Genomic DNA, 21,934 nt, shown 5'->3' with positions numbered 1-21,934 from the left:
ATATGTGTGTAGTTGACATGAATTGTAAATGTGGTTGACATGGATTTTACACATAATTGACATTATATGTGTGTAGTTGACATGAATTGTATATGTAGTTAACATTATATGTGTGTAGTTGACATGTTAATTAAGCTATCTGTACACCCAAAATTAATAATCCAAACACACTAATCAAGATTCAAGATATACTATTGATGGAAAATCAGTAGTAGCAGAATTAATAATCCAAACACACTAATCAAGATTTAAGACCACTAATGATGATGATCAAAAGTTAGAGATATACTATTGATGGAAAATCAGTAGTAGCAGCAGTTTTAATTGGAGTAAAACAAGAATTTAAATCTGCAAAAACTCCATCAAGAAACTGAATAAGCCTTCCAAGGCCCTGTGTCATCATCTTCTCAAACTCCTCAAAATCAATCATCCCATCTCCATCAACATCCACCATTCTGATCATCTCCTTGCAGTCCTTAATCTTGCTCCCCTCACTGAATCCCAAGGAGGACAAAACCAACCACAATTCCTCCACCGTGATCCGCCCATCTTTTTTCCCATCAAACACGTCTCTCAAATCCCCATCCTTTCTGCTCGTACCCGTACTCTTGCGCCGATTTATTCAGCAGTATCATGAATATCGGGTGATTCAGCAGGAATTTCTACAAAATAACAATAGGAATTTTCAGCTCTAAACTAAAATTTGAAAAACATTGCTATTTATGAGAACTTCCGATGATTGGGAAAATAGGAGAAGCAACTGAAAAGGGGAAAAAAATCCTAATTCACTGGTTAGGAGTATCTAAGATCATAACCACGCAAGCAATAATTTCATCGATCGATTGAAAATGCTCAAACGCAAAATCAAATAAAAAATAAGGAATCATGTGGATGCAAAATTAAACATGAACTCCACATCTGAAATCAATTTCGGTTGGAGATCGACGGAGTTCATGAATGAATCAGTGAAATCGGGGAATGCTAACCTGAAAATTGAAAGAGAAATATTGACGTCGGGCTCTACGCTCACCACGAATCACTCCAGGTCTGGTTGGTTGAGGGTAGAAGAATCACGCCGGCATGTCAATAGCATGTGTTTCATTCAATTGATTCATTTCAAAACCAAATCAGCAAATAAAATCAAAATCGAATGAAGATGCGAAAGGATTGGAATCGAATGTGTGTGTTTCATTCAACTGATTGATTTCAAAACCTAACCAGCAAATAAATTGAAGTAATAAAGGAATAGAAAATACATTAAATTGCTTGGTGTAGCTCTTTCTGACGATCTCGCTCTCATCGCGAAGCTTATCGAAGATCAAAAACCTTCGGAGACCGTACTTGTTGATGAGATTTGAGAGGCAGATGGAGGAGATGGCGGCGATGCCGCTGTGGGAGAGCTGCGCGATGTTGCGGGAATCACAGTAGGTGCAGGCGAGGACGAAGTGCGAGAAGGTGGGGATGAGAATGGTCATGGCGATGAAGATGAACCCTAATTAAAATAGGAAATTACCATTCTTCCCATTCATATTTAATTAATCTAAAAATATTTTTTATGTGGAAAAATCTGGACCACTCATTTAATAAAAATGAGTGGCTAATATTGCATCTCATTTCTCAATTAGCCTAAAAAATCTCAATTTAAAAGCCCGCGTTGTTTCGGGAAACCCAGCCCCCGTCGCCCAACCAGATTTAAAGCCCCAAAACAAGGTGGTTTAAATGCCATTTTTTGTAATCCCCAATTTTAATTTCGATTTTCACCTACAAACACCGCTCCCCGGATTCAATGTTTTCCCCAAATATCCCCTTGGGACACGCTTTTAAATTTTTTTGTAAATCATGGTCCATTTTCAGGGTTTTGTACATAATTGAAGCTTTTTTTTAAATTTTTGGGTCTACAATTGTCGAAGGGGCGAAAACGCTTAAAATTTTAAACCCGTTGATATTTTGTTGCCCAAAAACCACCCCAAATGAAAAAAAGATAAAGTTAAAACCCCAACCCCCCAGTCGGGAAAAGCAGTAGTTTGGGGCTTTTTTATTTGCTTCCATTTGTATATTATGCATTTAACTGGATTTTTACATTAGCATGTATATGATACATTATTTATACCGTTTTGTACATTACATTAGTTTAATTTGATACATTATTCATCCAGTTCTGTTGCAAGCTACATTATTTATACCATTTTGTACATTACATTACCAATTTACATACATTACTGACAAGTTACAGTATGAAATATTGTGTTCGTTGTAAAGTTTGGTACATTATTAGCCAGTTACTACTCATTATATGAACTTCTTGGTACATTATTGAGTTGCATGGCAAAATTTAATTATCTTTTGGTACATTATTGATATGTTGTCTTGCATTATGTGTTATTTATCGTACATTACTGACCTGATATATTAACCATTACTGTTGTTGTTATTACAAATGCATTATACATATATTTTTGCACATTATTGATCTGTTACATCACTGATACATGTAATTTCCTTTTGCTAAACCAGAATGTGTTGGAGGAACTTGGCAGCAATGACGATCTTAATTCACCCAACCAGGAGGTGTTGGAGAAAGATGAACCAAGTAGGCTTGTTTGGAAATGCTCATGCCCATGGATCAACCCCATTCCTTGTGCGCTGCGGCGGCAGCGACGGCTCTGTGGCGGTCTCGGTGAGAGAGGATTTTGCAGCACCTAGTCAAAACAAGAAAGACAACAACATGTACTTCAGGAGGTGTCCAACCGATTTGAAATAGATTTGTAGGGTATTTTGTCTAGATTTATGACGATGTAAAGCACTTGGTATGGTTTGAATTAAATTTCCTTTCATAATTATTCTCTTCAATCTGTACATTATTCACTGATCCGTGCACATTATTAGATTCTATTTAGTACATTATTTACTGTATCAAATCTTAAACGCATTAAAAAATAAAATTTAATTCATGTGGTGGTGCTATAGCCTAGCCCAATGGGTTGCTAAACCCAAGGGGAACGATTCAAACTATCTGCCCTTTGTGATGGTTCCGTTTGTGAGTGGGTACTACAACCTAGCCTCATGGATAACTAAACCCAAAGGGCATGAATTCAATTTCCTTTCAACATTATTCTATTCAGTCTGTACATTATTCAATGATCCGTGCACATTATTAGATACTATTGGTACATTATTTACTGTACCAAATCTTAAACGCATTAAAAAAAGAAATTTAATTCATGTGGTGGTGCTATAACCTAGCCCCATGGGTTGCTAAACCCAAGGGGAATGATTCAAACTCTCTGCCCTTGGTGACGTTTTCGTATTTCGGGTCGGTACTATACCCTAGCCACATGGATTGCTAAACCCAAAGGGGAATGGATTTAACTTCTGTCACACATTAAACCCATTGTAATGTACATTATTCTAAGCTGAATATACATTATACAACTATAATCGTACATTAATACGATCTACATTATACATTTAATATAGTGCATTACTTGTCGAAAATTTACAAACTGAAACTAACGAAAAGAAAACACGGAAATTTGTAAGCAATGGATGATTTCATGAAAATAAAATGACAATTGATGCAAAATAAAACTAAATACAACAACGACCTAATCACAAACAAATAGAGAAAACCATAAAGGTCAATTACACGCTTAATACAATTACTTTCTACCAAAATTTATCAATAATCAAAATAAAATATATATATATATATATATATATATATATATATATATATATATATAGGGGTGTACTAGTATAACAACTAATTTTAAAGTTACAACGTACATCCAACCACGTGCTGCCATGCAATATTGTATATGGCACATTTGTAGAAGAAAAATGCAATATTGTATACAGAAAAATGCAATACGCATTTTTTTGTAGAAGCTATAAATGAATTTCGGCAGATTGCATTTTTGTTATATGCAGATTGCATTTTTTATTGTTAAGTGCATGTTTTGTGCCACATGGCAGCACCAGATTAGATGTACGTTGTGACTCTAAATAAGGGGGCACCACAGTGCTCCATTTATATATATATATATATATAGGTTCATGATCAATTGAGATTTTTTAGGCTAATTGAGAAATGAGATGCAATATTAGCCACTCATTTTCATTAAATGAGTGGTCCAGATTTTGTCACATGAAAAATATTTTAGATTAATTAATTATGAAAGGGCAGAATGGTAATTTAAGTTTAAAACAAATGAAACGTGGTTTCCAGCACTCCAATTCAATTCCATTTCCAATTTTCCTCCAATTCCATTCTCAATTTTCCTCCATTAAAGCAACACCTTCACCAAATCTTTAACCAATTAGCCAATGGAAGGTGTTTCTGCCACTGTCTACCGAGGAATCAGAGGCTACTGACGCCGCAAGGGCTACCAGCGCATCGCCGGCGCCGGTCACAAGCAGAAGATGCGAGTTGTAGAGCTAGGTGATTCCGGCGGGGTGACGTGGCGGAGGTCATGGCGCATCAAGCTGACGCCGCGGCTGAAGCTTGTCGTGAATCTCCTTCGATTTCGCTATCGTCAGATCGATCACGCCGCAGGCGATGTCTCTGTCGCCGTCGGAATCGAAGCGGTGCACCTCCGATCTGAGGATGTTCCAGCACACGTCCGATCTATCAGTTTCAGAGCAAAGATCTCTCAGGTATTTTTCAGCGTTGTCGCTGGAATCGGAGCTGTGTGATTTTCTTGATCTTTTCCGGTGGCCTCAAAACTAATTCAAAACTAATTTGATTAGAAGAGCGAATTAAGTATGCTGCTTCATCTAATTTTGTGTTTTCGCATAGCGTTGGGAGATTGAAATGCTAATTTGATTAGAAGCGCGAATTGTGATTTTTTCATTTTTTTCAATTTGAAACTTCAACTGTTTGATTGGCTTTCACTGAGTTTTGAAGAAACAGAAACTTCAACTGTTTGATTGAATATTTTATGCAATTGTTCGGATTTTGAGAAATCTCGTTGCGTTTGGCTATGAGTGAAGGTTCAATTCGTAGGAGAAATCATTAGTTTATTGTTTTTCTCTAGAAATTTTGTTTCTCCGGTGTGAATCGCGAGCGTAAGCGAGGTCAGATCTGTGATCATAATGGAGTTGCTGATTCTCTACTATATGAAAATAAGTTCAGAATTTTGTAGCGGATTGCTGTAACCGACTTCGTCCGTTTCTGATTTTTCAGATTTTTTTTTATGGTGGTGTTGGTATATAAATCAATTCTCAATTTCTGTTATGCTTTGTGTTTCTGGAAAGTGTATTTGGTGTTAATTGTGATAAATGCAGTATATATTGCATCAAATTGTGTTTGCTTATTCAATTATTTGCTTGTTTGAGGTTGGATTTGTTCCTATTTCTGCAAACTTGAACTTAGGTAGTTGAATCTCCAAAAAAACTTCAAATTCTGCTTTGTGTTTCTGGAAAGTGAATATGGTGTTAATCAATTGTGATTAGATAAAAATAATTTTTATTTTTCAATTATCAATTGTGTTGGATGTAGCTAGATTGGAGAATCAAGCTTAATCATAATGCACTCTAGATGTTTGGTGATATTCCTTTGTTAATGTCAACTACGCACATATAATGTCAACTACATATATAATGTATGTCTAACTACATATACAATTCATGTCAACTACACACGTATAATGTCAACTACATACATATAATGTCAACTATGTGTACAATCATGTCAACTACACTATACAATTCATGTCAACTATATGTACAATCATGTCAACTACATATACAATTCATGTCAACTACATATACAATTCATATCAACTATACACATAATGTCAACTATAAGTTGATGACATTCGATATTCTCGGTATTAATATGTGAATTGTAAGTGTTATTTTTTAGTTGTTGACATTTTAATACGAGTTGTTGACATTCGATATTCTCGGTATTGATATGTGAATTGTAAGTATTATTTGTTAGTTGTTGACATTTTAATACGAGTAGTTGTTGACATTCGATATTCTCGGTATTGATATGTGAATTATAAATATTATTTGTTAGTTGTTGACATTTTAATACGAGTTGTTGTTGACATTCGATATTCTCGGTATTGATATGTGAATTATAAGTGTTATTTGTTAGTTGTTGACATTTTAGTACGAGTTATAGAATAGGTAGATATTCTCGGTATTGATATGTGAGATTATAAGTGTTATTTGTTAGTTGTTGACATTTTAATGCGAGTTGTTGACATTCGATATTCTCGGTATTGATATGTGAATTATTAAGTGTTATTTTTTAGTTGTTGACATTTTAATAGGTGTTATTTTATTGAATGTTGAAGATTTGAATATTTGAATATTTGAATGTTGAAGATTTGAAGATTTGAATGTTGAAGATTTGAAGATTTGAAGATTTGAATGTTGAAGATTTGAAAGATTTGAATGTTGAAGAGATTTGAAAATTTGAATGTTGAAGAGATTTGAAGATTTGAATGTTGAAGAGATTTGAAGATTTGAAGATTTGAATGTTGAAGATTTGAAGACTTTGCGGCTAGAGTTTTAGAGAGGATTTTAGAAAATGATTTCAAATACAATTTAATGAAAAGACAATTATACCCCGTGTTGACATAATGTGATAGCTGTTGACATTAAGTTAATCTTGTGAATTAGTGGCTGAGATTGCATCTCATTTCTCAATTATACCCAAAATTCTTATCATCATAACAAGACCCTATATATATATATATATATATATATATATATATATATATATATATGAGACCAATATTAACTTTTTCCATCCACTTTTCCTTCTCCGTGAGAACTAGTGCCTAATCAAAATGAGACTACTAATGGCGGTGACGGAGTATTTTACTCTTTTCATTATAGTGCTTTTTCAATTTAACTTATATAATTATGGTATGCAACTTAATTTTAATTTTAATCATTTATTATTAACTTAATACTCTATTCGTCCTTGAAAAGTATGAACAATTTCCTTTTTAGTCCGTCCTTGATAATCGTACTTTGATTTGGATGATGATATTAAAACTAAACGATGGGAAAAAGGAAAACGTTGGGAACACGCATGATTTTGATCAATGTTTGAAACTTACTGGTGAAATACATAAATTAAAGGTGATAGCTCGCGTTCTCGGTGTGATAACAAGAAGAAGAACGTGCTTGAAATCTAGGAATCGAGGTGGGCTTTATTCTTAAACTTAACTCTCTCTTATGTTGCAAATTATGATAGTGGAGCAATAGGGCGGATTAAATTGTTATGCCATGCCTATGATTATTTTGGATATTGTGTGGCCCGATGCCTAGCTTGCGAGTGCGCTCCATTAGGCTATAGGGCTATATAAACGAATTCGGTCTAAGTAGGGCCAGAAACCCGTCGGTTAGTGTACACGGAGATCGGGAGCCGTCCCTAGTCGGCCGATCTCGTGGGCGAAAGTGTGGCCACACTTCGTCGCACCATGATAGTGTTGATTGATGAGAAAATGGGAGGTATTGTTTGACCAATTCGCCATGAAATATTTTGTGATACTCGATGCTATTTTTAAAATTAAATGCTAAACCTCGAGTTCACTATGGTAAGGGTGGCATAACTATTAAAACGTTTTGGCATGAGTCCACTGAGTACGTTTAAAATACTCAGCCGCATGTGTTTTCCTATGCGCAGTTGACGCGCAAGCGGCGCGGTGTTGAAGCTTGAATCGAATAAAATGGATGTTTGGAACTTTAAGTGTAGTCGTGTCTTCATACATGGCTTCGCTTTCTCGATTGCTTCCGCTAATTTTTTGTTTTGAAACTATTTATCTTTGGTTGATTTGAACTTATTTCTCGAGTTGGAATATTGTGAAATATTGCGTTTTTTTGATTTACATCAAACCCTTGACTTTTTAGCTTAGCCTATGTTATCTATCAAATCCCGATTTTCGTGATTAAACGTTGACTTATTGTTTATAGTTCATTAAACACTTGGTCAAATCTCTTTAAATGAAACCCTACTACGTCTCGTCGCCTTTAAGTTCGCTAAATAGCATTCGTATATTATTATACCCTAGAAATGGGCTTTACAAGTTTACACAAAACACAATTATCCAATCTCTAAGAATGGTGGATGGAGGATTTAGGGCTGGAGAGTGGAGGGGTGCCTTGGGGCTCTCCAATCTTGGAGGCTATAAATGGGTCTATATTATGAATCTTATGGGTATACATAGCTTGAAAAAGATTTAAATTTGATCAAAAGTTTCGTCCAAGTAATAGCAAATATGGAATTTTCGTGCCCCATAGGTTAAGGAAAAGATTTGGCTTCACAAGGTAATGTCTTCTTTCCTTCCTTGAATTTCCGCATAAATTCGCACTTGAAAGCTTTGCGCGACTTTGGTAGAATAGACATAACTTTTTCCACAGAACTCCGATTGAGATGATTAAGGTACCAACACAAAGCTCTTTCAAAGACAAAGAGAATGGTATGTAGCACGGCCAGATAGGACTTCAGAATCTCCGACAAAATGAGTTTGAACTGGACCGCGCACGCGAACAGCCTAGGCACGGAGAGATCGAATGCCTGACTGGTTTTCAGTCCCTTCCGAATACCGAAATGGATAAAATATGCAAATAATGGACATGTAATGCAACTTTGATACTTAAAACGAACCAAATAATGACTTTAAAACAATGCAAAATCCGAGCGTATCACAATATCAAGCTCTAAAAATTCAACCGACCGTAGTCCATATACACATCATTAGAGGTGCTCACGTTCCCGAAACCGTGTTCTGTGGGAACCGAACCGTGAGGAGTTTCGCGTTATGATTCCGGTTTCAAAACCGCCGGTTTCGGTTTCGATTCCAAACCGATGGTTTTTCGGTGGTTTTTTCGATTTTAACTGTTCCGACAGATCAGCTTTTTGCGGTTCCGTCTCGTTTCATGGGTTTCGAGGTTTTTCGTAATTCCGGTTAAACCGCCCGAACCGGCTTCCGACACGCTTTTGGTTCGGAAATTTTCGAACATGAACCAAACTACGGCTCTAAAATCGACGATTTCGTTCGATAAATTCTCACGATTCGATTCAAACCGTAACCACCGATTAGAGATTCACAGTTAGCCATGAGAATGGTAAACCTTGAGCACCTGTGCACATCATACCTACTCCTAATTCACAATAAAATATACTCACTACTAGTATTTCAGATAATTTAAAGTATACCCCATTTAATGTTACCGAATTTATAAACAATAAATCCTGAAAGCCCTAATTTATAAAATAACAAAAAGATTAAAATCCTGAAAGCCCTAATTTTTTGATAGTAGATGAAAAGTGTCTTTCTAGAAATTTACATATATTTTTGAGTGATTGCTAAATTTCTGTATAAAAAACCGGAAATAATTAGAGAACCTGCAGAAGAGATTGGAAGATGGCTACGGAGGATACAACGGCGGCGTCCAGTGGTAGATCTGGCGGCGACGGAGCATCGGCGGATTCATACATCGGCAGCTTGATTAGTTTGACTTCGAAGAGTGAGATCAGATACGAAGGTATACTGTACAACATCAACACTGAGGAGTCCAGCATCGGCCTACGCAACGGTGAGAGCAAATGAAGAACCTGCTATTTTAATTTGCAGAAATCGTCCAACTTTTATTCTATGCGTTTTCAAATTTTGTTTACCGGTAATTTGGATTCGGCTTGATCATATTTTTTTATTTTTCAATAGCTGTATTGTTCGCTTGTTTAACTTTCGGATTTTTTACGTTCCGTGGCCAGATATTGAGTAGCATAGGGTTTTTCACTGCATTTGTCTATTTCAGTAGCATTATATTTTTATCCTCGAAAGGAGATGTTTTGTCGATGTGTCAAGTCATAGATGTTATCGCAATTCAGCTTATGAATATTCTCTAATCATGCTTATAGTGAGTATTCTTATCGTCAAATGTGAATTATTGTCAGATAAAGCTTTTGATGCGCTAACTTCTCTAACCTTTCATTTGTTGTGCATATATAACTAAGTAGCTGGAGTTTGTCTTCTGCTTTTACAAAATGTGTATTTTTGTACTTGTAGAAATCATGCTTATGTTTCAACTTAAAATCCTTAACTTTTAATTGATCAGTTAGGGTGCTTTTCAATTGATAAATGTGCTCTGCTTCTTTCTTTTGAATGAGTTTTCAATTTTTGTGATTGCTTATCCCATAGTAATTTATGTTAGGCTTCATTTACATGCGTAATGAGAATAGAGGGTACTTGAACTTGTTCCTTGGTCTTTATTTTCATATTGAATTAAATATTAATTGATTATCTTAATTGTTGCAGTGAGATCATTTGGAACAGAAGGACGGAAAAAGATGGACCTCAAGTCCCTCCTAGCGACAAAATTTATGAATACATACTGTTTAGAGGAACTGATATTAAGGTACTAATTTGATTTGATGCTTGTTTGTCTCTTCAGGATGTCAATGCTCAGCAAAACCTTTGTTCATGTTGATTGCTTTTCTAATTTCATCTTAACTTGTTTGTATCAACCTTTAGTTTCACAGATTTTGTCAACACTCATTTTTATTTATGTCCTTATCCATTTTATGCTGCATGTGGGATCGGCATTTCCTCATTCAATTCATCAGACCCAAGTTTTTAGTACTTGTCTATTTTCCACAGGATTTGCAGGTCAAAGCTTCCCCTCCTCCAGTTCAGACCACACCTCCCATCAATAGTGATCCTGCAATTATTCAGGCAAGTAGATTTGCAGCTTCTTTCATAATATGATGCATGAAATAATTTAATCTAACAATCTGAGTTCTGATGCAGTCACATTATCAACGTCCGGCCGCCCCACCTACAAGCTTGCCTACAGGTCCTCCTGGGTCTTTAGCAGATCTTGGTCCCCATTCTGCTCCAATGGGACTCCCTGGGCCAAATTTCCAAACTGGTCCGCCTTCATATCAACAACCTGGAGGGAACTTGAATTCTTGGGGCCCAACTCCGCCGAATGCAAATGGTAGTGGCTTACCTATGCCAATGTATTGGCAGGGATTCTATGGCGCACCTAATGTTCTTCCACAACTACCTCAACAGTCCTTGCTTCGGCCTCCTCTTGGCATGTCAATTACTCCACCCATGCAACAGATGCAATTTTCTGGCTTCAATTCATCTTTACCAACAGCTGCATCTAGCCTGCCGAGTTCTAGTTTACCTGATCATCATTCTTCGTTTATTCCTAACAGCACTAGTTCTTCTAGTTTACCATCTAGTAGTTTTCCTGCTTCGACTTTGTCTTTGAATCTGCCCCCTATGCAACCTGTTTCTTCATCATCTGAAATAATGACCAATCTGCTGCCAAACAAGGCTCCAGTTTCTACCATCCCTTCATCAATACCGAGTTCTGGATTGCCATCACTAGCTCCATTTTCAGCTCCTGATAATGCAGGAACATCTTCCATCACTAGCAAGAGCATAGGAAACTGTCCCAACAGCCGTGCCCCAGCAGACCCTATCTCAGCCTGTAACATCTAATGTTGGGACATCTGGTTCTGGTCTTACAGAAACTCCAACACCTTCTTTAATAACCCCAGGGCATCTGCTGCAGTCTGGACCATCTACTGCTTCTGCACCTCAATCTTTACAAACAACACATAAGGATGTGGAAGTAGTCCAAGTGTCATCAAAGCCTGTGAAAGAACCATCAGCTCCTGTGGCAGCGGAAGCTCAACCACCTATATCTTTGCCTTGCAGAATCAGCGACCAATTATGAAATTTACTGAAGATTTTGATTTTATGGCAATGAATGAGAAATTCAATAAGGACGAAGTTTGGGGTCATCTGGGAAAAGGTAATAGATCACAATCCAATGATAATGAAGGAAATGGTAATGGCAGTGATGAGGAAGATCGAGAGGACGAGGATAATGTTGAACTGCCTAATGTTGAAGTGAAGGTTGTTAATATAGTCAATGCTTAACTTGATGCTCAGCAATTCATAAAAGATTTCATGCTAATGCTGAATTATTTCTCTTGTTGTTTCAGCCTATTTACAATAAGGATGACTTCTTCGACTCCCTTTCTTCCAATGCTTTGAACAATGATGGAAGGACAAGATATTCTGAGCAAATAAAGTTAGACACAGAGGTATGCCTAACCCTTATACACCAATCTCCTAGTTTTTGCTTTATGAGATTGCTCATGGTAATTTGATTGCTGTGCGCAGACGTTTGGAGAATATTCAAGGTATCGAGGTGGTAGAGGTGGTCGGGGACCATATCGTGGTGGCGGTCGTTATCGCGGGTCCTCCTATGGAAGAGGAGGTTATGGTGGTTATGGATATGTAAATAGGGGACGTGGACGCGGGCGTGGCATGCAGAGTCCAGCGCCCCAGTGACCGGGATCAGCGTATAAACTTTCATGTAATGTGTTTGTATCTTGATTGTGATTTGAGTATTAAACTTAGGGTATGGGACAGGAGTTGTTGATCTTCCTCTAATATTCAATTTCCCTTTTTCATCGATGTGAAGTTGAAGTAGAGGCTCCGAGTTGAGTGAGCCTTGTAGAGGAGGTGAAGTTGCTGATATTTTGTTTTTCGAAGATGTACTTGAACTGCAAGGTAATGAAGACTTGAAGTGGATTCTCTTCGGTGTTGATTGATTCAATCATTTGAAATAAATCTTTTCATGTGTCAATATATATATATGTATCTATATATGTAGATAATTATATTAATACAACACGTAAATTTTTAATATCAACACAAAAACATAAGTTTATCATTACAAGAATATTGATAAATTTATGTCTTTGTGTTGATATTTTTAACATACAAGATTGATATTAGTTATTAGTTATTGCTATAAAGTAGTTAGTATTTCATCACACACCTATATATATATAGCATGAGAATGAAATTAAATTAAGAATTTTGTGTTTTGTTGTGAACGAAACAACTCATCACTCTAAAGATTAGATATTTTTTCTAATTAATAGAGAAATCAAGTCATGGCATTGACACATCAACTACTTTAACTGTAGTAATTGCAGTATTAGTATATCCTCAATTGATGCCGACAAGTCTAGAACATTTGTAAGTTGTAACGGCACCAACATCGTTGTGGTCAATATGCTTCCTTTGTCCCATAAAAATATGTCATAGTTTGTTTTTCATCCGGTCCTGTAGAAATAGTTCATATACATTTATGATAATATATTTTTTTTTTCTTTATCATTTGTGGTCCAACAATCTACTACACAATTTCAATTACTTGTTCTCATTCTTTCGTACTTTACCAATTACATATTAAACCTCATGTCAACCCTAAAGGTCTATTTCTATGGACGGAGTCACGGAGTGAGTATATACGATCGGATTTGTCGATTTGTGTGTGTTACTACTTTGTTTCGGTTTGATGTACTACATTCATAAAGCCAAAATTAGTAAACTGAAATTCATGGATGGTTATTCTTTTTTGTTTAGACAATCTGAATTAATAGTTATTTGGCGACCCACACTGCTTCACTAAAATAGCAGAATGATACTCCAAAAGAAAATTAGGACCCCAATAATAAAGATGCTTCTTTTTCCGTACCCTACTTAAAAAGTTGGGATTGTAAATTAAAATTGATGCCACATTATCATTATTGCGTCGGTGGCTCACTGTTTCTCATCACTGGACACTACCACTATGGCCAAGAAAGTGCTCTGAAAATCAAGGTTACTTTGAGGCCATGGCCGCAGCTTTGACTTCTTCATTTCCTGTCCTGTTCTTTGCAAGATTTTCAGCTTGTCTAGTTGCACTGCTTGTAGTAATATGGGCTCTTCATTTCAAGGATAGCTTCATTCCTCAGTCCCCAATCCAAGAAGAACACATTTACGCTGTAAAAACTGAACCCATTTTTCTAATTTCTTGATCTATGGTTTTTCTTGAATGGAAGGTGCATGCATGTTTACATTGAATTTCTGTGGATTTTTTTGTGAGCAGGTTATGCACCCTTTGTTAATGGTGATTGGCTTCATCCTCATCAGTGGAGAAGGTAGATTTTTCCCCTTTCTGAAAACTGAAAAGTGTGAAATTGGGGGAAAGGGTTAAGTATTCGAAGATTCAAACTTTCATAGTGAAAGTTGGTGAGAAACAAAATTTGTGGCAAACTGGGGAGGAAAATTCTGATTGATTTCGAATTGGGTTTTTTAAAACAAAATACGTAACTTTTTTTATTGTGGTTGTTTCAGCCATTTTGGTGTACAAATGGTTGCCTGGTTCAAGAAATTTGAAGAAATTAGTGCACCTCTGCCTCCAAGGTGTGGCTTTGGCTTGTGGGATTTTTGGGATTTGGACAAAATTTCAAGGCCAAGATGGAATTGTTGCTAATTTTTACAGTTTACATTCATGGATGGGAATAGTCTGTATGTTCCTGTTTGGGGCTCAGGTTTGTTCTAGCTAGATCCTTTTTATACAGCATTGCTTGCATAAATGTTAGATTTCGTGAGTGATGAAATCAAGAAACTGGTATTCCCATCATCTCATTGACTCTACACAGAGTGAAACACACTTGCTAAGGCTGATTTCACATAGATACTGCTGCACACGGTGAAATACACGCGCATTAGTGCCTATAGGGCGAGTTTTCGCATAGTGAAATGCAAGGACTCTAGTGCTTAGTGGAAAGAGAGTTTCGCATAGATGCTACACATGGTGAAATATACGGGCTTTAGTGCATAGTAGATAGAACATGGGGTGAGTTTCACATAGATGCTACGTGTAATGAAACATACGAGCACTAACACACATTAGATACTAGTTAGTACTTAAAAGCGTGTATCTTCTCAAACACTTGCCACATTTATCATGAAATTGAGTGATTCTCTCCGCATAATGGTGCAGTGGTTGTTTGGATTCATGAGCTTTTGGCACAAGGGCGAGGTGCGAACGACGAGGCTAAAGGTACTTCCTTGGCATGTCTTCCTAGGTTTGTACACATATGGTTTAGCAGTGGTAACAGCTGAGACAGGGCTTCTTGAGAAGCTCACTTTCTTGCAAACCTTGGGAAACGTGTCTAAGCGTTGCCCAGAGACGGCGGTTGTCAACGGTTTAGGACTAAGTTTGGCCCTGCTGAGCAGTGTTGTGATTGTAGCAGCGGTTACACCACCAATGCGCCAAACTTCAGACAGGAAGCTTTCTTCTCTCTAGTTGAAAAGAGTTCTGTTACATTGTACATATTGACATAGTACATGCTTTGTAATGTGAAGTGTTACTTCTAAAACACTCTTTACTTTTGTATCACTTTGCATTATTGCCTAGTTGACTTATGTTGTTTTGCAGGATCTTATGTGATGAGGGAAACCTGGATTAATAATAGTAGAACTGTTTTTTTAGTTTTTGTGGTAAATTTGCACAGTTATTTTAACAACCTTAAAACTGTCTGACATTAGTTGACCCAATTCCAGGACCACACGGTTGTGGTCTAGATCATGATGATCATTCCTGGCCCAGGCCCAGATTCATCAGTCTGGACTTAATTTGAATTTGAATTTCAACTAATCATTTAAATTGGAAAATTCTGGAATATAGTTTACGTACCCCCTTTGTTCCCTCATAGTTGAGTCATTTTTCCATTTCGAAAAATTTCCTCATAGTTGAGTCATTTCCATATATAATAGTAACACTTTTTCTTACTCTTACTTTATTGTCTCTATCTTTTTCACTTTCTACTTTATTTCTCTTTTACTTATTTATCTATTTATTAAACACACTCAACATCCATTTCTTAAATTTCATGCTGAAAAGTTTTGCCTCAATTATGAGGAAAGGAGGGAATATGAGTATCAATTTGAGGAAAGGAGGCAAAACACATCCTTAGGTCCTTATACTTTAGTCAAAATGTTTATTAGGTCCTTGTACAATTTTTTCATTTTAACATGTCCTTATACTTTTTATAATATTTTTATCAGATCCTCGTACAATTTTTCGTTTTAGTAGGTCCTTATACTTTTATCATAACTTTCATTAGGTCCTTGTACAATCTTTATGGACTTTTTTTTACATTTATCTTGGATAATAATCTAAATTTAATTAAACTTAATGAACTTTTTAATATTCCATTATTTAACTTAGCATAGTCTATAAAGATAATATCATCTTGTTATCCAATAATCTCAATAAGTTGTAGAGAATAATAAAAAGATTAACCGTGATGATTGAAGATTAAAATCGAAGTTTTTTTTAGAATAACTATCCGATTTTTAATTGATTATATATATTTATATTGAAAGATATGTTTCCCTGAATATTTATAATCATAAGATAAGTTAAATAATAAAATTAAAAGGTTCATTAAATTTAATTAAATATAAATTATTATCTAAAATAAAAGTAAAGGTATATCTTAAAATAAAAAATTGTATAAGGACCTAATAAAAGTTATAATCAAAGTTTAAGGACCTACTAAAACGAAAAAATTGTACGAGGATGTGATGAAATTTATGAGAAAGGTATAAGGATCTATTAAAACGAAAAAATTGTACGAGGACCGAATGAATATTTTGATTAAAGTATAAGGACCTAGGAACGTGTTTTGCCTTTAATCTACTTATGTTATGGATAAATCAATGTATATGCACAAATCCAATCACACAAAGCCACCAATTAAATTCCAATATTACCTTTTTCAACCTAATGAAATTTAACTCCTCATTTTCTTTTACCAAACACATAAATCCAACAAATTCTACTTTTGTTATCTTTCCCACGATTCGTAATTAGCATATTTAATTTCATACACGAGAGCAGTCTCACTAATTTGAGCCTGAGGTGTTGCCAACTTGAAGAATAAAATCCCACTGGTCGGCCGCCTTATTTATGACAATCCAAAAAAAGACAATTTTTTTTAGTTGTAAGTTGTAACTAACAAGTAACAACAATTGCTCAATGAAACTGGAGCTGGATTCAGACAAGTCGCTTAATTCTTGTCCAGGAATAGGATCACCTCTTTCATTTACTGTTGTCATTGTCAGTCATTTATTTGCCAGTTTTATTATTTTATTTTCAGTTCTCATCAGGTTAGCTAATCAGACCCACCACATGTTTGTAGAATTGCAATCCTCTTGGTCTTGGAGGATAATTGGCCACTCGAAAATTGGTGGCTCCTGTAGCTCGATTGTGCTGCAAAATCCTATTTATCAGAAACTTTGTTTGCAAGCAAGTTTCTGCTTTTATCTCGTTTTTATGTGAAGATAATGCCATTGAGGAATAAAAATCCTGTCTTGTGTCATTTCATATCCTAGGAAAGGAAAAACCTTTTTACTTGTGATTGTATGGATTCTTGGACTGAAGCATGAGATATGGGGTTGAAGGGAGATGAGGGAAAGCCTTCTGTTTTTATTAGTCTATGAGTGGAAAACACAGTATTTTCCATCAACAGTGCCTACATGATTGTCAGGTTAGGCTTTGTTGTTGCTGCTTCTATTGCAGCATATGCAGTTAAGCAGGTTAGTGTCAAGAACTCGAGGCCACCGGACAATTCTAAGAAGCGCCAAGGTATGCTTATAATTCTAGATTATGTGTATATTGTAATGAATCAAAGGCAGATTCGTTTGTTGAGTCTTGTGATTTTGCATGCTTAGTTTGTGTTATTCATTTTGAAATTTGGTTGCTTTGAGTAGTAGAAAATGATGAAGCATCCCTTGACAAGTCTTGGAATGAAGGGGGAGAAAAGGAGCATGTTGTGTATTCAGACAGAGATTTTAAAGAGGTGGTTATGGATATATGTGTACATGTGATTTCATGATTTTTTCGTTGTAAATTCGACATATATGTAACGTATCTGAGACGCTGTAGGGAGAAGAGGAAGAAGAAGAGGATAAAGAGGAGGTGAAGTTGATCAACAGCATTATAAATCCTGCTTTAAGCAGCCCTCCTGATTTTGAGGATGAGTATTTGCCAGAGTTTGATAGTCTTTTGTCTGGAGAGATTGATTTCCCATTGCCTACAGACAAGTATGACACGGCTGCTAATCTCAAGGCAGAGAAAGACAGGGTCTACGAGAGTGAGATGGCGAACAATGCCACTGAGCTGGAGAGATTGCGTGATCTGGTGAAAGAGTTGGAGGAGAGGGAGGTGAAGCTCGAAGGGGAGCTGCTCGAGTACTACGGACTGAAGGAGCAAGAGTCGAGCATCTCTGAGCTGCAGAAGCAGCTCAAGATCAAGACAGTGGAGATTGACATGCTCAATATAACCATAAACTCTTTGCAGGCTGAGAGGAAGAAACTCCAAGAGGAGCTGTCTCAGGGAGTGGCTGCTCGGAAAGAGCTGGATATGGCGAGGAGGAAGATAAAGGAACTGCAGAAGCAGATTCAGCTTGAAGCCAACCAGACAAAAGGCCAGCTCTTGCTGCTGAAGCAGCAAGTTAGCAGCCTTCAAAGCAAAGAGCAGGAAAGTGCAGAAGTCGATAAGAAGCTTAAAGCTGTCAAGGAGTTGGAGGTCGAGGTGATGGAGCTTAAGAGGAAGAACAAAGAGCTTCAGCATGAAAAGAGGGAACTAATAGTTAAACTGGATTCTGCTGAATCCAAAGTTAGAACTCTTTCCAACATTACTGAGGTAATTGTTTTATGCAAACTGCATAATTTTGTAGCCAAGGACGTCCCAAAAGAACATTGGTTGAGGTGATAGCATCGATGACGTGAAATGTGACATAAGTCATCATATCTTCGATCATTAACCGTAATCGGATGGTGCCTAGGGCTTGGATCTAAACATAATTACATATGTGACTATGTGAGTCAAGAAAATGCATATGAAAATGGTATTCAAATTTTGATTATTTTTTATTTTGATTCGATTTGTTCCTAACTACATTAAAGCTGAAATAATGTGTATCCGTATTCTTATGATTTCACCGGCATCAAGTTCCGCTCAAGTATACTTTGCTAGCAGATTCTTGATATGATCTAGTTTTGTGCTGCTTCAGACAGAAATGGTGGCCAAGGTGAGAGAAGAGGTGAATGAAATGAAGCATGCAAATGAGGACCTTGTTAGGCAAGTGGAAGGGCTTCAAATGAATAGGTTCAGTGAAGTTGAAGAGCTGGTGTATCTTCGTTGGGTGAACGCTTGTCTAAGGTTTGAGCTGCGAAACTACCAAACACCTTCTGGGAAAGTGTCAGCTCGTGATCTTAGTAAAAGTTTGAGCCCTAGATCCCAAGAGAAAGCTAAACAGCTCATGTTGGAGTATGCAGGATCAGAGCGAGGAGGAGGGGACACGGATATGGAGAGCAACTTCGACAATACCTCTGTTGACAGTGAGGATTTCGATAATATGTCTATTGATAGTTCCACGAGCAGATTCAGCAGTATTAGCAAGAAGCCTGGTTTGATCCAGAAGCTGAAGAGGTGGGGAAAGAGAGACGACTCAAGTGCTCTCTCCTCTCCTGCTCGATCTTTTGCAGGTGGATCACCGGGCAGGAGCCTCAAACCTAGGGGGCCCCTTGAAGCTCTAATGCTAAGAAATGCAGGAGATGGCATTGCCATCACTAGCTTTGGTACTGGGGAGAATGATGAGTTCGATTCCCCTGAAACCACAAAACTGCCTCCTAGTGATTCACTCAACAATGTAGCATCATCTTTCCATTTGATGTCCAAATCAGTTGAAGGCGTGCTAGACGAGAAGTACCCTGCATACAAGGACCGGCACAAGCTGGCATTGGAGAGAGAGAAACACATCAAAGAGAAAGCTCAGCAAGCAAGAGCTGTGAAATTTGGTGACCCTTTGAGGGTGGATAGTAAATCTGTGTCTCTGCCCCCAAAACTTGCGCTTATAAAAGAGAAACCTATTATCTCTGCAAGCTCAAATGATCAGTCCAGTGATGGCAAAACCGATTCTCCGATAGTCAGCAAAATGCAGCTTGTGGAGATTGAGAAACGCCCTGCAAGAACTCCTCGACCACCCCCTAAGGCATCAGGAGGGGCCTCAGGTAACACTAACACTAATGTTCCAAGTCGGGCCCCAGGTGGTCCCCCTCTACCACCTCCCACTCCGGGTGCACCTCCGCCTCCACCCCCACCCGGTGGGGCTCCTCGCCCTCCGCCTCCACCAGGAAGTCTGCCCCCAAGAGGAGCCAGTGATAAAGTTCACCGGGCTCCTGAGCTAGTTGAGTTCTACCAGTCATTGATGAAACGTGAGGCGAAGAATACAAACGCCTTGATCTCTACATCATCAAACACCTCAGAAGCAAGAAGCAACATGATTGGGGAGATTGAGAACAGATCATCCTTCCTGCTAGCTGTATGCTAAACCTTAACTTATTTTCTTCAGTAATAATATCATTTGCCTTTCTCAAAGCTAACAATGCAACAAATCTTGCAAACAGGTTAAAGCTGATGTGGAAACCCAAGGTGAATTTGTTCAGTCATTGGCTTCTGAAGTCAGAGCAGCTTCTTTTACAAACGTAGATGATTTGCTGGCATTCGTGAACTGGCTAGACGAGGAGCTCTCCTTCTTGGTAAAGTTTTGTTTTTGATGGAAATGATTTGAGCCTTTCATGCTTAAAAACAATTTTGTTAACTCTTTTGTGCTCATGTCTGTGCTAGGTTGATGAGCGCGCAGTCCTCAAGCACTTCGACTGGCCAGAGGGGAAAGCAGACGCGTTAAGAGAGGCAGCCTTCGAGTATCAGGACCTCAATAAACTGGAGAGGCTCGTTGCAACATTCACAGATGATGAGAATCTTCCTTGTGACGCTGCTCTGAAGAAGATGTATAAGTTGCTCGAAAAGTAAGTTCTCTCTAGCAAGGAGCTATTGAATAACAAAAATTCGGTTCAAATGGTCAATCAAACTCTACAAAATAAATTTATTTACAAACTATTTTGGCTTGATTTCTGTAACTTTACCCTTCTCACAGAGTGGAGAATGGCGTCTATGCCTTGCTACGAACACGAGACATGGCCGTTTCACGATACAAAGAATTTGGCATTCCAGTGGACTGGCTTCTTGATTCCGGAGTAGTAGGCAAGGTATGTAATGTTACAAAACACCATGCAACAAGCAGTGATAAATGCAAGTTGATTAGCATGTTTTTTCATGATAAGTAACACAAATTACCATTCATTTATGCAGATCAAGCTGTCATCTGTTCAACTAGCTCGGAAATACATGAAGCGCGTTGCAACAGAGCTCGATGCAATGAATGAACCAGAGAAAGAGCCTAACAAGGAATTCTTGCTCCTACAAGGAGTCCGGTTTGCTTTCAGAGTGCATCAGGTACACACCTCTCCACAATTTTGTACATTACTGAAAAATGATAGTCCAAAAATATGAAATTTGAGCTCATGACCTTTCAAATAACTCTTTCAGTTTGCGGGAGGGTTCGATGCAGAGAGCATGAAGGCTTTTGAAGAGCTGAGAAGCCGCGCTAATACTACCACAGCAGAGAATAAACAAGAAGAATAAATCTACTTTTTTTTATAAAAAAAAAAGCTCATTGTACATTAATTTAACATCTGTAAGAACACAATTTTTTAGTTAGATCAGTTATATAAAGATTATAGCCTGTTTCATGCATATATGAAGAAGAGGAAGAACAATGAGGCATGATATCATGTGAATTTTGCGTATTTACGTAAGTATGATTTCTAGTCAACTTCTGCACTTGTTTTTATTATCTTTGATGAATAGCGATGAGTTCGTATGCTGTCATGAAATAATATAAAACTACAACATGGTCACCATATATACTAAGATGTTACATTTGATTATTTTTGCCGTGTCATTGAACAACTTGAATACAAAATCATATTCTGTCAACTATTGAAATATTTTATTCTATGCAAGGGGCGTCTAAAATAATGGAGTGACAAAAATCGAATAGGCAGCTTGATAGTTGATGTAGTGAACGATTTTATGATGAAATATCTTCAAAAAAAACAAAATATATCCACAATAGTTTCTAATAAAAAAAATACGGAGTAAAAAGCTAGGGCCTAGGTGCACGCTG

General features: G+C 37.2%; 3 protein-coding genes and 1 pseudogene across 4 annotated transcripts; 3 read left to right on the top strand and 1 right to left on the bottom strand.

Annotated features, from left to right (window-relative positions):
* Window positions 1-277: 277 nt before the first annotated feature.
* On the bottom strand, window positions 278-1,475 carry LOC125194721 (probable calcium-binding protein CML30). The gene is made up of 2 exons (XM_048092955.1): window positions 1,257-1,475; window positions 278-607 (listed from the first exon to the last, which is right to left on the bottom strand). The coding sequence occupies exons 1-2, from the start codon at window positions 1,473-1,475 to the stop codon at window positions 278-280; spliced, it is 549 nt and encodes a 182-aa protein (XP_047948912.1).
* Window positions 1,476-9,303: 7,828 nt separating this feature from the next.
* On the top strand, window positions 9,304-12,590 carry LOC125195930 (annotated as a pseudogene).
* A 295-nt stretch (window positions 12,591-12,885) lies between these two features.
* On the top strand, window positions 12,886-15,272 carry LOC125195932 (probable transmembrane ascorbate ferrireductase 4). Its single transcript, XM_048094220.1, has 4 exons — window positions 12,886-13,831; window positions 13,936-13,987; window positions 14,184-14,380; window positions 14,836-15,272. The coding sequence occupies exons 1-4, from the start codon at window positions 13,682-13,684 to the stop codon at window positions 15,139-15,141; spliced, it is 705 nt and encodes a 234-aa protein (XP_047950177.1). The 5' UTR covers window positions 12,886-13,681; the 3' UTR covers window positions 15,142-15,272.
* Window positions 15,273-16,929: 1,657 nt separating this feature from the next.
* LOC125195928 (protein CHUP1, chloroplastic-like) lies at window positions 16,930-21,580 on the top strand. 2 transcript variants are annotated; one of them, XM_048094217.1, is made up of 9 exons: window positions 16,930-17,487; window positions 17,616-17,701; window positions 17,788-18,546; window positions 18,917-20,227; window positions 20,313-20,444; window positions 20,533-20,714; window positions 20,843-20,954; window positions 21,058-21,201; window positions 21,295-21,580. In XM_048094217.1, exons 1-9 carry the CDS (start codon window positions 17,379-17,381, stop codon window positions 21,388-21,390), a joined length of 2,931 nt encoding a protein of 976 aa, XP_047950174.1. In that variant the 5' UTR covers window positions 16,930-17,378; the 3' UTR covers window positions 21,391-21,580. The 2 variants fall into 2 exon arrangements, with proteins under 2 accessions (XP_047950174.1, XP_047950173.1); XM_048094216.1 differs by having other exon boundaries at window positions 16,945-17,487; window positions 17,613-17,701.
* The last annotated feature ends 354 nt before the right edge of the window (window positions 21,581-21,934 follow it).

This window comes from Salvia hispanica, chromosome 6 (genome assembly GCF_023119035.1).
Source record: "Salvia hispanica cultivar TCC Black 2014 chromosome 6, UniMelb_Shisp_WGS_1.0, whole genome shotgun sequence".
NCBI lineage: Eukaryota > Viridiplantae > Streptophyta > Magnoliopsida > Lamiales > Lamiaceae > Salvia > Salvia hispanica.
This window is presented reverse-complemented; position numbering and strand designations above follow the sequence as displayed.